This window comes from Perkinsus marinus (assembly GCF_000006405.1).
Source record: "Perkinsus marinus ATCC 50983 genomic scaffold scf_1104296947766, whole genome shotgun sequence".
Taxonomy (NCBI): Eukaryota; Perkinsozoa; order Perkinsida; family Perkinsidae; genus Perkinsus; species Perkinsus marinus.
In genome coordinates, this window is record NW_003210480.1 from 180,797 (window position 1) to 197,335 (window position 16,539).

General features: G+C 45.6%; 7 protein-coding genes and 1 non-coding gene across 8 annotated transcripts in view; 4 read left to right on the forward strand and 4 right to left on the reverse strand.

The window, feature by feature from the left end:
• The window catches only part of Pmar_PMAR029637 (protein SET, putative), a gene marked incomplete at both ends in the record, with an annotated part of 853 nt that extends 819 nt beyond the window's left edge, over window positions 1–34 (reverse strand). Inside the window, one exon of the mRNA XM_002779173.1 lies at window positions 14–34. Coding sequence (XP_002779219.1) covers window positions 14–34 — 21 coding nt within the window. The remainder of the gene's footprint in view (window positions 1–13) is intronic.
• Window positions 35–1,790: 1,756 nt separating this feature from the next.
• On the forward strand, window positions 1,791–2,777 carry Pmar_PMAR029638 (small nucleolar RNP protein, Gar1 protein RNA binding region, putative; the record flags this gene model as incomplete). The annotated part of the gene is made up of 6 exons (XM_002779174.1): window positions 1,791–1,890; window positions 2,142–2,233; window positions 2,283–2,444; window positions 2,494–2,566; window positions 2,610–2,684; window positions 2,728–2,777. The coding sequence occupies 6 exons, from the start codon at window positions 1,791–1,793 to the stop codon at window positions 2,775–2,777; spliced, it is 552 nt and encodes a 183-aa protein (XP_002779220.1).
• A 1,654-nt stretch (window positions 2,778–4,431) lies between these two features.
• Pmar_PMAR029639 lies at window positions 4,432–4,504 on the reverse strand. Its single transcript has one exon. It is a non-coding gene; the product is annotated as a tRNA-Glu (tRNA).
• Window positions 4,505–6,369: 1,865 nt separating this feature from the next.
• On the forward strand, window positions 6,370–7,267 carry Pmar_PMAR029640 (Ribose-5-phosphate isomerase B, putative; the record flags this gene model as incomplete). Its single annotated transcript, XM_002779175.1, has 7 exons — window positions 6,370–6,486; window positions 6,533–6,601; window positions 6,648–6,714; window positions 6,812–6,884; window positions 6,976–7,036; window positions 7,088–7,146; window positions 7,189–7,267. The coding sequence occupies 7 exons, from the start codon at window positions 6,370–6,372 to the stop codon at window positions 7,265–7,267; spliced, it is 525 nt and encodes a 174-aa protein (XP_002779221.1).
• A 740-nt stretch (window positions 7,268–8,007) lies between these two features.
• Pmar_PMAR029641 (Ribose-5-phosphate isomerase B, putative) lies at window positions 8,008–8,729 on the forward strand (the record flags this gene model as incomplete). The annotated part of the gene is made up of 5 exons (XM_002779176.1): window positions 8,008–8,130; window positions 8,180–8,248; window positions 8,296–8,359; window positions 8,411–8,544; window positions 8,589–8,729. The coding sequence occupies 5 exons, from the start codon at window positions 8,008–8,010 to the stop codon at window positions 8,727–8,729; spliced, it is 531 nt and encodes a 176-aa protein (XP_002779222.1).
• A 247-nt stretch (window positions 8,730–8,976) lies between these two features.
• Pmar_PMAR029642 (oxoacyl-acp eductase, putative) lies at window positions 8,977–10,154 on the reverse strand (the record flags this gene model as incomplete). The annotated part of the gene is made up of 6 exons (XM_002779177.1): window positions 8,977–9,100; window positions 9,150–9,406; window positions 9,450–9,572; window positions 9,613–9,702; window positions 9,751–9,824; window positions 10,016–10,154. 6 exons carry the CDS (start codon window positions 10,152–10,154, stop codon window positions 8,977–8,979), a joined length of 807 nt encoding a protein of 268 aa, XP_002779223.1.
• Window positions 10,155–11,232: 1,078 nt separating this feature from the next.
• Pmar_PMAR029643 (60S ribosomal protein L26-1, putative) lies at window positions 11,233–11,762 on the reverse strand (the record flags this gene model as incomplete). Its single annotated transcript, XM_002779178.1, has 3 exons — window positions 11,233–11,400; window positions 11,448–11,577; window positions 11,629–11,762. 3 exons carry the CDS (start codon window positions 11,760–11,762, stop codon window positions 11,233–11,235), a joined length of 432 nt encoding a protein of 143 aa, XP_002779224.1.
• Window positions 11,763–14,661: 2,899 nt separating this feature from the next.
• On the forward strand, window positions 14,662–16,539 carry Pmar_PMAR029644 (hypothetical protein; the record flags this gene model as incomplete). The annotated part of the gene is made up of 7 exons (XM_002779179.1): window positions 14,662–14,742; window positions 15,479–15,619; window positions 15,670–15,732; window positions 15,768–15,863; window positions 16,246–16,409; window positions 16,448–16,460; window positions 16,519–16,539. Coding segments are annotated over 7 exons (579 nt in total), but the record flags the coding sequence as incomplete, so codon positions are not given.

Consider the following 16,539-nt stretch of genomic DNA (forward strand, 5'->3'; position numbering starts at 1 on the left):
TCTCGATGATGACGGAGTCGATAGGAGAAGACATGGAGAAACCCTGATGGAACAAGTGGATAAGCTGAGAATGGATGTGGAGTCAACGGACCTTGAGCCCTTATCGGACCTACTTTGAATCTTGCACCCTCAACCGCAAGATATCCCGCAACGGGAAGATTTTTGCTCCACTTGTCACACTCCGCGCATGACACTCGTAGGGGACAGACGCTAGTGACAACGCGCAGCACAAAGCCAATTTTGTGGCGCGCGAAACTTTCTTACTCATCTTCTTATTCCGAATCTCAGAGATGACTGCCTAAAATTCGGAGCCGATTCGGAGTTTCACACGTCGCGTTAGATTTCTGGGGTGTCGAAGGTCATCGGAAGCTTTTTTAAGAGAAAATTTGGCGGAAAGGAATTCTCCGGTAGCGACTTTCGGAGAGGAAGCATGACGATGCTGAAGACATAACGTTTTCCCCGCTTTTACGTGAGTTACTTCTGGCGCTTGCAAGATTCATTGATATCATTCTCAAATTAGCTTCGAATAGTTGCACTGGTTGTATCTTAAGGATACATGAAGTGAATGATACTATTCTTCACTTGAGTCTTGGTTAAAATTCTCCCATCTTTTTACCTATGTTCTCAAGTGTGACCAATCTCAAGTGACCAGCTCGATTCATGCCATCTCAGATTGCCTATGTGATTGTTCGCGATTTTCTCGAGCCAAGGAACCAATCCTGTTACTCAAAATCGCCCCTTTTGGGTATGTATCTATTGAGAAGCATGATTATGGGCCTAGTAGCCTATCGTCCTTGAGTACGCAATAGCAAACTCCTACGATTGCGAGAAAGCTCAGCAGCCCTCTCCCACAAGTTGTGCCATGCCAAATACGATACAAATAACATAGAATCGATGCCAATATACTGTATAATACCGTTTGCGAACTCGATACACTACATGCAAGAATAAATCGAATACATGGTAAGGTATGATAACATATCGTGGATGCCAGTCCTTGTACGGATCATACTATCGACTCCATAGGGCTATCTATTACGTAAGGCACTACATAGGGAGTCGATGGTAGGTACGATGACACGAGTAACTATGAATAGCAAACTGATACTGACCAAGTCAGTGTAGGGAAGGAAAAGCGCACTATGCTGAACACTAGAGGGCGCTAGAGCCAGATTCGGATTCCGAAAAAAGTTGCGCAGTCATTAACCCCCTGAAATTCCCGCTATTTGCTTCGCACTAGTTTTTCACTTCACGACGAACAAATGTTTAATTTCTTGGCGGAAATGAGCCCCGAGGCTGCTCTATTTCCAGATTTGAGCGCGTGAATTGGTAGGCAATAATTGGACTGAGAAATCCGCGAACGCTTCGACGGAGCGTTGTGTCGTGCTGGGCGAGTGAGCGGACTCATTGTGGGAGGATCCCACTCTTATCACCGAACGCTACGGCATGCATTTTCGATCTATTCGTTTCAGTCTACTAAGCACACGGGAGAGCACAGCACTCACGTTGATGAGACACATCGGTTTTCATAACACAGAGCGCATCTTGAGCACTTAGTACTACTTGTATTTCCTCAATTCTTGGTAAGCGTCCCCGGTAATCGTCATTGATATAGATCATCATAATGAAAGGTGGATTCGGCAAAGGAAAAGGTGGAAAAGGCAAAGGTAGTCACAAACGCGCTCATCACAGTCTCGTCGTGTTGTGATTTAAAAACTTCTCATGCTCGAGAAGTGTCTGGGGGGAGGAGAGATTTGGTGAAGGTGTGGTATGAGGATGGTACTCATGTCATGATTAATTTCGGGGACATTATGAATGGCTCTGCTGGAGCTGCTGTTAACTGCATTGAGAATATACGTATAGATAATCACATTTTGGACGCTCTATTTAGTATGTCGTTGTGCACCACATCAATAAGCCACCGATTGGCGGTCATCATCTGAGCATAGGTTGCCGTTGTGGAATTTAACGGATTATCACCCGTGATATGAAAACCACTAGTGAAAAACATATTTCACGACTACTGCATATCGTGAACTTCGCGTTTCTCACCGAGTTTTACGCCACTTAATGTAAAACAGGTGAAACTCCAATCGGGTCGCGATGTGCAACGCTGTATTTGCATCGGCTGTTGGTGTTAGGTAAGGGTCACCGCGCCCCTCTTGGGCCCCCTGAATGGGTAGAAGAACTCGGAGAGATGATCCACGTCTGTGAAGATGAGATGATCTGCGAAGTGTAATATATTAATTATCATACCACTCTTCCTTCACTTCGCGATGTAGGTACCCACACTAAAGTCCCTTACTTCAATGGACGTGTGTTCCTCGAGAACAAAGAGTCAAATCGGGCAAGTGGATGAGATTCTCGGACCCATCAATGAGTTCTACTTCTCTGTAAAGATGCAGGATGGTGTTGTTGCTAGAAGCTTCAAGACTGGCCAAAAGGTGAGCCATTGGCTTTGCGCATGCGTGCAGAATCTCTGACCATGAACAGGTCTACATTGATGGCAACCAAACTCTTCCTCTGGAGCGGTTCCTTCCTGTTAAGAAGAGTATCGGCCCTAAGAGTAGTCCAAGTGTAGGAGGGAAGGGAAATTGTGTCTATTTTAGAGCACGCCGCTGGGGGTAAGGGTAAAGGTGGCAAGGGTAAAGGAGGAAAGGGCAAGGGCTTTGGAAAGGGCAAGGGTAAGATCTCAGAGAATTCATGTCATAATGCTGCTGTACTCAGGTAAGGGTAAGGGTCATTTTGGGAAGGGTAAGGGCAAGGGAAGATGGTAGAGGAGTGGTACTCTAATAGTGACCGTACTGTCTGTAATTGTCCCTTTTTCCTGCGCCATTGGGTCACCTTACCAACGTCTTAGGAAGATTGTAGCGTTATTCAATTCGTATGTGATGTGCATTGATCTAAACGATAGTCTGCGAAAGATTGGGAATAACAATCTTAGGGAAGGAAGCTGGGGTAGGGGTGAGTGAATCAACTCGGTACATGAGGTTTTCATTTAGTTATTAACGAGAGTGTCCGTTGTGGAAAGCCCTTTGTAATGCTGATAATCATTATGAATGCCGAGTCCCCTGAGCTTGTCTACAGAATCAACATGATGGAACTGCACTAAGCTCGGTGATGATATTACTGGGTCCAACATATGGGTAGAGGACGCGATTCGCTTTTGGTTGCTGTGGTTCTCCGATTTGTGACTGCGGCTTCCAGTGTGGGAATATATAGTATGCACATGGCCAACTACGTGTGTTGGTGACAACATGGAAATTCGGAGTAAATTTTAGGAAATTCTTTTATGTTTCGGTACACTTTTATTGGAATTCGTGTGGTCCGTGATTAGTGAGGAGACTCTTCAGCTCAGCGCGAGAAACCAAACACGTTTGCCTCAGGAACTATAGGAAGGATGTTCCAACACTAATTCTCTAATGGCGGTGTTCTCTAATCGGAAACTGTATATTTGGAATTCTGTGGTAGAGAACTGTTAGTTGATAACGCAGCCTCAGGAAGGATCGGAGGAGTTTTATTAACATAGCGAGGTTGATCATTCGGGCCCATTTTTACAGTCAATATCAGTTTGTGGGTAAGTGGACTACAGCAATCGTACCGCTGCTCCTCGATCAGCGTAATTAGAAGGTGAAGGGAATGGCTTGATTTACGAGTATCTCTATACGCTGCATCCGGATGAGGTGTTCTTATAGGAGCTCTGACGGCGAAGAAACGGTATCGTTTCCACGATTAGTTATGTATTGGTTGATGTAGTTTTGAAAGGTTTTGTGGGTTTTTGTGGTGGGATATGTGTCTGGTTTTCTCTGCTGAGCTCAGGGGTTTCCAAAGCTACATTATGATGGTTCACAAATTCCTGACCGCAGAAGTGTCCAAAACTCGACAAGAATTTCCCGAAGTTCCCCCTATCATCACCTGTTCATACAATTGACGATGTGTTTTTCCCGCACCGCAAATTGCTCGTAGAGGAGAGCTCATGAAAGATCGGGACGCGGGAAGGCTGAGTGTTGGCTTTCCATAGCGTATTCCGATCTGCGTACTCCACTTGGATTGGGGATAGTGTCGTGGTTAAGTGCGCATATCAAAGGTAACACACGAATTGTTGAGTTTATTCACTTCATGAGTGTCGTTGTACCATCGCATTTGCAGAACTTTAACATCGATCCATATTGGAACACGGGCACGTCAATTATCTCAATGATCGTCAGTGGCATCATCAGGGATCCGCGATACAAATTGCTGCTGCGGAAAGTTGGGGAATTCACCGAGAATTGGTATACGCAAGCGATAGCTGATGTCCTTGAATTACTGCAGTCATTCGGTCACTCACAGCTTGGTGGTGAAGAGATTGGCTGAACCATATGCTTGGGCTCTGGCGGGTGCAGCAGGTTTATCGTTGTTAGATGGGATTGATGTGTTCTATGCGAAAAGTTCCGATGCGGGGACTCGAACCCCGGTCGCGTGGGTGAGAGCCACGAATCCTAACCAGCTAGACTACATCGGAAGTTTAATTTAGTGGATTACTTCGTGGCATCTATTATCTAAGTACTCACCAACAATGGGCAACATGATGGACTCCATTGATCACCCCAATTACTTGCTCGAAATCGCATTTCTGGTCATATACTGTGTGGCTTCTGAAGGGATCGATGCTCGGCAAACTCACTCGCACTGAATATAGCCGGCTCTGACGGGTTTCTCTACACAGCGTCTTAACTCAATTCGAATATCACGATCATCCATACATCTCGGAACTCATCGAGAGCCTCTGAATGGTGCTCTCTATCCTTGCTTATGAACACAATTCAGATATGGTCTTGAAACCTAGGACAACCATAGTCCAGAATCACGATCGCTGTTGCAGTGATCTTCACTGTTCAAAAGGATATAAATGTTGTTCTTTTAGTAGTGGAATAGAAATATAACATCAGCGATGTGCGACCGTCAACCGTAACCGCCAACTCGTGTGCTAGTTCGTACAGTGTCACAAGAGGCAGCAGCTGATGGTTAACAGGTGTTGTCAGTGACAACTTGTCACTGTAGCACATACACAACACAGAAATCACACTGTGATTATCACAGCGGCTTGAAGCTGCTGTGATAATCACACTATATCATTTTAGTTCAGCGCTCGATTCTTGCCTGGTAGCGTTGAACGATTCATTCAGCCATTCCGAGAATAGAATGAAGAGACTCTTCATCACCAAACTGTGAGTGATGTGCTTGAATTACTGCAGTCACTGCACTAATTCGAGCACGTCAGCTATCGCATACATATACAAATTCTCGGTATATTCCCTGATTTTTCGCAGCAGTCAAGTCGTCTGCACAAAGGAGACTGGGAGAGAGAGGCAATTGAATTACCCACCATTCGATTTCAATTGCCGGCAAAACGAAAGCTCGTATCGAACCTGGGTGTTCGGGATAGATGCAAAGCGACTCCTAACACACCAGATCGTGCTTCTAATAACGGATATCCCGATGGCCCAGGCCCGCGTAATCGAAAATGGTGTGATGATTCCCAGCGCAACATAATCGGATGCAGCATCCAAAGCATCCAGCCTGCAGCTGGGTCTCTCCTGTACGGGCGGTTTGGGACCGGAAGAAAATTGGGAGGACGTTACTCTGAACTATCCGAAGATTTGAGCTTTGAGCTCATAACTCATCATAGTCCCCATCCTGATGAATTGCTCTGTTCCATGAACCCATAACACAAAACCAAGTTGCGCTCGCTAGAAACGCAAATATCATCTCCTGTGCGTGGCTATTTCACCCTCCGTACCTGAATGGTACTCCTCACCATTTGGAAATATCACAAGTTGGTCGAAGGTGCCGCATTTTGCTACAACCACGGAGTTCGGGCAAGCTGAGCAGAAGAATGCTAGATCGAACCATCAAACTGTGACCCGCGGCCTGTAGCCTGGGAACAGGAGATGATCTCGACGGGGGTCGTACACCGACGTCCAGTCAGGGCCTCGAGCTGTGATGAGTTTGATAAGCGTGTACTGCGAGATGATCGCGAGTCATGGAGCTTAAAGCTGACTCGCATATCATCTCCATCGTGGTGTGGGAGGGTGGGCTGAAGTTCACTGCCGTAGGCCGAGGTGAAATTACTCACGAGGAAAGTTTCCTCAGGAGAACTTAAGAAGACATGAGGGGAAGTTTCCTCGTAAAGTAGCTTCAGTCAATCCATGAGAACTATCCGTTAAACATATTGGTGTTGAAAGGCTTTGGCTGTCACAATTACATACTCCTTCGAGTTTTTGGGCGCGCGCTTTTTCTGCGCTGACGAGATCACATAGCTCGCTGGCCACCACAAGTACAACGATACGTATGAATCTGATATTGCTCAGTTTATAGTGCCTCCTCATGTCGACTCCCCAGAAGCTACTTTTCGAGCCCGCCACCGCCCGTTTGCAGAACGGTTTGAAGTTGGTCTTCGGTTCTGACCACGCCGGCATCGACTTGAAAAATGAGATGATCGATGTAGACCTTCTGCACCTCTATAGACTTTTACTTCATTCCATTTCAGTTCGTCAAGAACGTCTTGAAGGCCCCTGAGGGGTGCATCACGGATGTCGGCACTTACACGCATGAATCGGTAAAGTCGTGGGAATAGTTGAAGGCGTTCATGGAAATTCTTTTAGATCGACTACCCTGATTTCGCTGAGAAAGCTTGCAAGACTCTTCTGAGCATTTCCAATGATACTACCAGTAAGCGGGTATTAGTCTTGTATGGAGTCGAGTATCTTGTGGTTGATCTTGCAAGATTCAGAATAGGCCAGCATGGAATCATTTACTGTCATTTCAGAGGCGTTGGGTGTTGTCATTTGCGGATCTGGTCTAGGAATCTCGATGTCCGCTAACAAGTGCAAAGGAATCAGGTAATCGATCATGGGATGAGCAGTTCATGGTACTCATCTTATTCCATTGTAGCCACCATTAACATGCTCAATCGTATTGTTGCTATTCCAGGTGTGCTTTGTGCTCCAGCAACTACGATGCTCGATATAGTCGTCTCCACAACAACGCCAACGTAAGGCTACTCTCATCTGCCTATTGCATCGGTATGCATGGTCACTCTCAGGTTCTTGCTATGGGCGGTCGTACCACGGGTGTTGAGGTTGCGCGAGAGATTCTTGCTACGTAAGAAATTACATTTCCTCATTGTTTACTAATGGGTATCAGTTACATCAACACCGACTTCGAGGGAGGACGCCATCAGAAGAGAATTGACAAGATGATGGCCCTTGAGAACAAGAACTAACTTTCTGTTGAATTTCTTTATTGCGAAATGTTGATAAGTTTCCTCCAAATGTTCACATAAAGTCTCCCAAAAAGTTATTGTCGTGTTAGTTAGTGGCGAAACAAGATTGACCAGAGCTCACCGTGTAAACAAATCTATGACGTTGAACTCGAGGATGTTCCAATAGACAACTTCGACAAGTCCGCTTGTGTTTGTATTGACACTGCTAGTAGCAGCGTCAGTCTTGAGTTCAAGATTCTAGAATAGATTCATAGTAGGAGTCTGCTACTATGAATGGATCTGCTGCAAGTTGTATCGCACACTGTTTCACCAAACACTGATACCAATCAATACTTGGCAGTGACCATTCTCACAAAGCCTTATGTAAAACTGACACCATAAACTGTGTATGAAAGGACAAAGTGAGAGAACAACAATTCAACCTCTTCATATAAGAAATTATCACAGACGTTGTACACCCATAGAGGTCGTTAATAAAACAGGATGCCGCTACGAGTCGTGACTCATGACTAACACAATGAAATTCTGATGTCCCCTTAGTCGGAATGTGCTGCTCTTTAGCGCGTTTTTAGCTGTGATACCGCGCGCTGTCGTGATAGGGCATGTCTATGTGTCTTGGTGTACTAATAGTGTGAGAAATCACGTAGTATTGTAGTTAGGCCTTAGACATAGAATTGGTGTCGTTTCTCATACACTCCACATGGTTTCAGTTATTATTAATATCATCACTTTCATCAATCATGGAGTATCAGCAAACTGAGAAGCTTCTTTTCGCCCCCGCCGCCGAGCGCCTACAGAAGGGTTTAAAACTCGTCCTCTGCTCGGACCACGCCGGTATCGATCTGAAGAATCAGGTTATTGATGTGAGTTGCTCGTCATCTCCTTGATGATGCAAATCTCGTGCTTTTTCAGTTCATCAAGAACGACCTCAAGGCCCCTGAGGGTTGCATCGAAGATGTCGGGTGTTTCACGCACGACTCAGTAAGTGATCTCGCGTTAACTTGAGTAGTGATGGTATCACGTTTCAGGTTGACTATCCTGACTTCGCTGAGAAGCTCGGCCGTAAGGTTGTGGCTGTTGATGATACGACAAGTAGGCAGTTCGACTTCGCGTGAATTATTCATTTGCCGTCGTCATCTCCAGAGCTCCTCGGTATTGCCATCTGCGGCAGCGGTTTGGGTATGTCGATATCAGTCAACAAGGTGAAGGGTATTCGATGTGGCCTTTGTCATGGCAACTACGATGCTCGCTATTTGCGTATGCACAACAACGGAAACGTAAGTCCATGTGTGCGGAGGTGCTTCCACCAGTCTTTTCATAGGTCCTCGCGATGGGCGGCCGTACGACCGGTATTGAGATCGCCAAAGAGATCGTTGCCACATTCATCAACACCAACTTCTGTGGTGGTCGTCATCAGCGGCGCCTCGATAAGATCTCTGCTATTGAGCAACGCGGAGATTAGATTAATCAGTTTATCAAGACTTAACAGACTGTGTTAATGGGCTTCATTCAAACTCCCTAGTCCCAAAGAGACCTATGAATGAATACTGTTATGTTGTGTTTGATAATTATGATAGTCACTGTGTGGAAAAAACGTGAGACGCATCAAATGAATACTCGCTATATTATCGGCCGTCGACTTTGAACACGACCTTGTTATTTCTAACTCGACAAGGAATGTGTGTGAAAAGTTTTTCCTTGCAAAAAGTTTACCACTCTTCTTCCTGCTTGCCTCTGTACATCTTGCCACTCATACTAGCATCGTATTCGCATTCAGCCGCTAACCAACTGATAACTTCGGCGCCTTCCGCCGCTGACAGAACTCCCTTATACCTGATATTAGCGGCCCGTGCATAGTAATATCGAAAGAGATGAGCATCACTTGGTCATCTCGGTAGCACAGTAACCGGGCGTGCAAGTCGTTACGACTATTCTTCTCGGGTCCATTAACGCCTCCCGGGCCAGAGCTTTAGTCCAAGCGATGAGTAGGAGCTTAGAAGTCCCATACATGTTCTTGGCAAATCCTGCCTTCACAACATGCCCTGTTTTCGCGGCCTCGAGATAACCGTCAGCAATACGAAGGATATCTCCAACGGTAGTCTCAGGAGAAGATAAGCGTTTCTGCAAGGGCTCGGAAACCTACATGAGTCCAAACGCATCACTGTGTTGGCTGAAACCTCACCTGCGACAGATTGCCAAGAGCACTACTGACGTTCACCACTCTTCCTTTGTCGGCCAGCATTGGCCAAAAAGCCTCGGTGACTTTTACACAGCCGTAGAGATTAACCTCGATCGTCCGACGCGACTAGGAGAAAGACAGTAGAGTTGAAACTGCCAAGGTGTACCAGCTCATAGGAGGCTTCCGAATCGTCCTCGTCCAATAGCACGGCAGCGTTGTTGACAAGTGCATCAATTGATGGTGTTAGTTTAGATATCTACGGAGGCACGTCTCCTGTCATCAGGGGAGACCGATACAGTTTTACTTGTGCCTTTGCGCCCTCGATGGATGCAGCATCAGAGACATCTAACTGAACAGCACCATAGGGCTTTAGAGTATCTGAGAAGATTTGATTAAGGCGTCACGTGGTTGAACACAAACTCGAGGTGAGATTCCCAACGATACGAACTAATAATCTTACTAGTACAGTCAGCCCACATAGTAACACATCGCGCTGATAAAGCTGAGACCCAGGGTTCAATCCATCGATAGTGTACTGCGCAGGAAAAGAGAATATCATCTGATGGTACCTGCCGCTTCCCTGAGCATCTTCTCGTCCCTAGCGGACATGATCACCCTGGCACCGTTCCCTATGAGCTTCTTACACACTTCGAAACCAATGCCCTTGTTGGCACCCGTGACCACAACTACAGGTGGATGAGGAACCATTCACGGCTACGTCTGCTGAAAACAACTGCCAAAATCCAACTGTGAGTGCTTTCAAGAGATTCCCATCAACGCAATCGTAGGACATGTAATTGTGACCACTAGACCCTATTCGCGTGCGAAATGGTTCAAAATGTGTTCCCTATGGCATACCCCTGTGTGCAATCACTCGTGTCAAGTGGCTTTTACATGATTCACATCTCTGATCAAATGAGATGCCCTCCCGATAACTATCGTAACCCAACACACAACAATAGAGAGAATACTATGTGCCACTGAGGGCAACGAGAACCACTTGAATGACACACTCGGGCATATTTTCTAGTTTCAATGGGATCGGTGGGACTCGGAGATTCGCCAACTCATCCTCCATCAGTCGCGTTCGCTTATCAGCCAGCTTCATCGTACTCTATGTAGCCTACTCCCATAGATGTGTTAACGATAACAGAGTGACGTCATCATGGTTGGCAGCAGCTGATTAGAATGTCTGAGAAAGGAACACACGAAGCCTGACCGATGGTTCGCCTCGTCACCAAAAGACAGAATCTCCTTTCCGATCCTGATTGAGGACAGTCGATAATTTCTCATCCCCACAACCCAGACCTCAACAGTCTTCCGAGCAGAATAGCACCAAATCCCGACATAGGCGAGTTGGAAGGAGGAGTTATAGATTGAGAGTGAGATTAATCGAGATCTCGAGCAACTCCGGTTTGGTATCTCTATTAAACCACGGAAGTGGCACCATTACAGCTAGGCGCACTCTATCATACCCGTATCGGTCATGATATGCTACAAATCATCACTATAGTAGTCTAGTTGGTTAGGACTGCCACCTCCCACACGATCAACCCCGAGTTCATTCCCCAGTTCAGTAAGAATGTCAGTACATTCTCGTTCATCACAGTCTTATCCCAAGCGGCATGTCGCGAATCAATTGTTTTAACTTACACCCAGGGATTCGCCTATGATATTTACAGAGGCCCCAACCCCACCACCCGCCGCCACTCGATTAACTCAAGCCCTTAAACGATGACCACCGCAGTCTTCGAGCCGTTGCTTACACCACTTAGTAGTAGCAGTTCTAATCTACTTGAGCCATAGCGACATCCTTCTCAGTGTATCTCTTCTTTCCAGAGTCCTTAGAACGGTTCTTGCGCTCAAGGAGAGCCTTGCGGTCCTTATCCATCTTCAGCTTAGTGATGACAACCTTGGAAGGATGAACACCAACATTGGCGTGGGAGCCGTTAACCTGAACACATGCATTTACCATAGACTCACTACTGGAGTAATACTCACCTTGTCGCGAGTGAGACGTTCGATGTGAATAACGAACTTCTTACGGTAGCAGGCAGTGACCTTACCCTCGCGGTCGCTGTAGTGACCACGAACAACCATAACCTCATCATCCTTGCGAATAGGAACGGACCTGCGGGAATATAATGAATAAATGAATCGTTGATGGTATTATAGAAATTACCTGACGTTGTACTTGGCCCTGAGTTCTTTGGAGAGGGGCGCGGACATGATGATCCTCCTCTGGTCAGAAGGGGCAGTGAAGTGAGCCTTACGACTCTTACGACGGGACGATGATACCGCGGGTGAGAACTTCATGGTAGTAAACAACTACGGCTACTATCACAGATTATGATGATGATCAACTTGCGGACCTATTCTGTATCCGAAGAAGTCAACCTCAAGATACGCCACTTAGCACGCATACACTGGCCTATGACCATACGTATTAACCAACCATAATCGACTCCTTACTGCCCAACACATGTCAGCATGGCCGAGTGTGGGAAGTCCGGAACTTTCCTCTGCACGCTGGGGTAATATCGATCACGCGATCGATTTCGCCGCGCATCGTCCAGTACACACTTCTAAACACTGCAGTACTACCTAATCCACCATACTGCGAGGCTGGTCTGTTCCTACAGGCAATCGTGCTGGCCAAGAGTCGACTATGACTACCCGCAACTGGGGCCTCCGTCACGCGCCACAAAAATGAGCAAAGACTCCGAGTAGTTAGCAAACTCGATCTTGTGTTGAGCTTGTTTCCATCAAGTACATTCTAAGGAGATCTTCTATCTACCTTGATAACGACGTCAATTGCTCAGTGACCAACCCTTTCAACAGTAGCTTTCGACTTAGGCGGAATTTGTACTGAAACATCCACACTGTATTCGAGGTAGTGAACTCGAGAACTCATGGAAGCACAGGAGGGTCCTCAACCGTACCTATTTTGCATCTTCCCCAGTGGACCTCAAGATACCTTTCAGTTACTCCTTAATGAAAGGCGTGATAGAATACATCGCGACTCGAATCGACCTTGTCGAATTCGAACAGCTCATCTTGATCGCCCTCGATGTGTCTGCATTTCGGGCTAGTCAAATTTCATGACTCATAGCAGTGAGAGCAGTGCGGGAAAATATGCACATGGACAACTACATGTGTGGCCGACCATATGAAATTACTGGGAAAATTGGGGGAAATTTTCATCAGTTTCTGTACATTTCTACTCTAATACGTATTCAAACGCCTATAATAAGCCTTGACTTAGTCCTCATATCAGCTGAGGAAAGCAAACATATATATCTCAATACTGAGTGGTCATTGCTCTTTTTGAGCAATGACCATCTTTTTGCTTCTTTTTGCTGCTTTTTGCGCTGGCCGTCTTTAAATACAACAGCGTCTTAAACAAACAGCGTCTTTAAACAGCTAACAGCGTCTTTAAATAAATATTCTTGCTAACTTCTAACAGCGTCTTTAAATAAAACAGCATCTTTTTGCTGCTGCTGACCGTCTTGTGCTCTAGGCGGCGGAGATTCGTCCGGATGGTGCCAAGTGTGAAGGGAAAGTATGCGCATAGTGCTCAACTGCATGTGTTGGTGACAATATGAAAATTCTGACGAAATTGTGAGAAACTCTCATCGGTTTCTGTACACTTCTACCCGAATTTGTATGTGAACTTACATAGTTAGTGAAGTTGGCTGAGGAAAGCAAACATTGGGTGTGGCGCGACTCACGGCTTGGCCAGCAGTTTTATTATTGGTCGAGCGATGCTGTTGTACAATATTTAATAACGATATACATATATATAGTTATACCCTATACTAGATATTAATAGTAATATGATAATACAATATAATGGAGTTTCACAACCCGTTTTAAGTGAAGTGGCGATATTCGCGGTGATATGCAGTAGTCGTGAAATATGTTTCTCACTAGTGTTTTTCACATCACTAGGTTGGTGAAGCTCCACTGTACCTCCGTAACAGATTGCAATTTGTGTATTTTTTTATACTATTATATCCTCGTTGTTGTTGTTGCCTGGTTCCATTAAGAGTGATAGACCGGCACAGTGTGGTGGTACAGGCAGTGATGTATCAGCAGCTTTACGAAGAACCAAGATATGGCTAGGGATGACTAGTCACGTGCTAATCTAATACACTCGAGCAGCTAATCTCCTCGCGTCGAGTGCGACCCCGAGGTAGACTTGGAGCTATTATTATTATTATTATTATTATTATTATTATTATTATTATTATCATTCCCTGATCGATTGGCATTGAGTTGCCCTACTTTGACAGTGGTGTGGTTCTGACACGTTATCCGGATGGCCACTGTGTATCAACTATTGTATTGTAAGGAATAGTGGTATGGGTGACAATAGGGATCTCTGTGTAGGTTGTATTGATGTGAAAATCATAAGTAAAGTCATACTTTTGCTATCTCGCATCCTTCCGTGATTTATCTACGTGTATAATATGTTATTGGTTGGAAGTTTTTCTGAATGATTAAGGAATGATGAAATGATCTTATGCTAGTCTAGCATGAGATTTGCTACTGCTATTTCACTTGGGTTGACGGTGCTTCGTGTACCGAGAGGACGGGTGAAGAGTTATGGTAGTTAAATTGGAGATGATTTTTAAGAATTTGCGGATGAGCAGGGATGATAGGGAATCAGAGTGCAGTAATAACTAAAGGCGTGGTATGAGTCAGCCCGTGCACGCAAGTACAAAGTTTGTCGATATCCGCACGGGAAAATCAATTCAGCTCTGATACTATGATTGGGAGCCTAGCTGTGATGATCACGGCAGTTGGCTCTCATAGAAATGCTTCTGTTTAAGCCAGCGTGAGAGTCGGGGTAGGCCTTCTGGCAGCGATAGAGGAGATCGAAGATGTGGCGCAGCGAGCGGTATGTAAGAAGAGGAGATTGTAGATATAGATACAAAGTTAGCCCGCAGTGTAATGCTTTGCTGATGCTTGCTCTGTTGATTGCACTACGAAGAAGTCCAGTAAGTGGGTAAAATTTCCGCCGCCGGGTGTGAACCCGGATCTTCTGCGTGATAGGCAGGAATACCCACGAGTGAAACATGGAGGGATACCATTATGAACGATTCTCTTTCTGTTGATGTATAGCATTAGATCAGGAGCGGAGTTACAGATATACTCCCCGAGTAAAAGTTGGTATTTTGCGGCACAATTTTAACACGTGTATGCTAAGAATATGTGGAGAAAAGTTTTCACCAAGCTTCGACTTCTCACTAACTACGAAGAGTTGGTCCCTGAAACTTGGAGGTCATATCAGGTAAAGCATAAGTACATACCTCCCTGAGCCGCAAGATGGTACTCGTTGTGGTGTCTGTGCACGAGTTGGAAAACCGGATATGCTAAGAATATGTGCAGAGGTAAAGCATTTCTATCGTACACTGGGTGAGTTTCAAGTCGTCTTCCTAATCGACGAGTACATAGCGAATACGATTACTACTCTTATGTTAAGTAATCAGAACCTAATAGCGTGACTCCCTGATTCGGCCACACTAGCATGTCAGTACTATTACCACCCGCTTATGAGTTGCATGTATTGCCGCGGGTCCTGTTTGGTTGAGTGGTTGATAATGTGGAATACGCTTCACATCGAACTGGAGGCGAAGACTGGTACAAAGACCTCTACATCCAACGCAACTGGATGAACATCTTTTTGAAGCACCTGCCTAGGCCCCTTGAAAATCAGTGTCGGCGCCGTAGCAGTTGTCGAGATATTCCTCTTTGAAATCGGATCAGAAGTTATGGGAGTTTCCTTACTGATAGTGATTATATCAGACCTACACGAGCCCAAGAACCAAGTTCGTAAAATGGCAACTTCCATAGGTAATCGTGTGATGACTAAGTTGTAACGAGTCTGACTATACGACGATGACGCGAGTGTAATGGTCTATCCGATGTCCCCTGCTCATTTCGATGTGTTCCCTGTTCTCACGGCACAACAACGGGCATGAACCAAGAAGCACCAATATAGTCTTACCATAACATCATCCTCAAAGGCTCGAATCAAGCAAAAAAATAAGCATAAGCTTCGGACTTGCGTACTCCCTACTGTCACGCTCGTCGTTGAACGACAGGAGCGTCAACAAAAATCAGCTCGAACAGGACATATCAACAAAAGGAAAAAGAAGTTGAGCCTAGTAATGACTGGACCAACGAGGCAAAGCCGATTTGAGTTTCGGTCACATAGATATACGTGCCCACAACAGATGGTGCCCCCAGGTACCAGACTGGACCGAACGTTAAGGCTAGGGTGCAACGACGGTCATCAACTCTTTTTCCTTCCAGGTTGTACGGGGTCATCTCGAAGCGAACACTCCTGCCATCATGACCCTTGAGAAGAAATGTAACGTACGGAAGGTATACAATCTTGGAACAATCCATGTAGAATAGCCCCGAACTCTCTTCGATAGTGACGTTCTTTGTACCAGCGGTCTGTAACAAGTTGATTACTCTCGACTTGAGAGACTCATGTATTTGGAGAGAATCCACACTGGTATCAAGATACACCACGCCTGATACCACAATTGGATCAAAATCTCCAATATTTAATCCATTAAATGCCATGCCGGGCGCGTCCAAGTGTGCGTCCTCGACGTTAACATACTTCATAGAGCCACAATAATGAGTTTTATTTTCACCACCTAGAATGAGCTCACCCTCTGAGCGGAATTTCCTAGGGAGATAGAATGAGTAAGCTTTTCTATCAATGATCGGTCCCTCGTCGAGGTTGGGGGACATGAGTTGTTCGATCAACGATGGATAGGCTTGTAACGTGGATTTCTTCAGCGAAATTCCAAAAGATGACCAGGGGTTCGTATCCGGACCGACCACCAAACCAAACGTCAGTTTTTCAAACGCTCTGGGACCAATGATCCCCAGATACTCTCTATGTGGGAACATGACCGCTTGTCTCCCAGTCGAGGATACGTAGTCAGACAGAGGACCTTCATGGCACGGTTTGTTAGGGTTGGGGCATCGGTAACATCTATACAAGAGTTTGAAGCAATCACCCAAATCTCTGTACCACACATTCCAGATGAAGAACGTGAATGTAGAA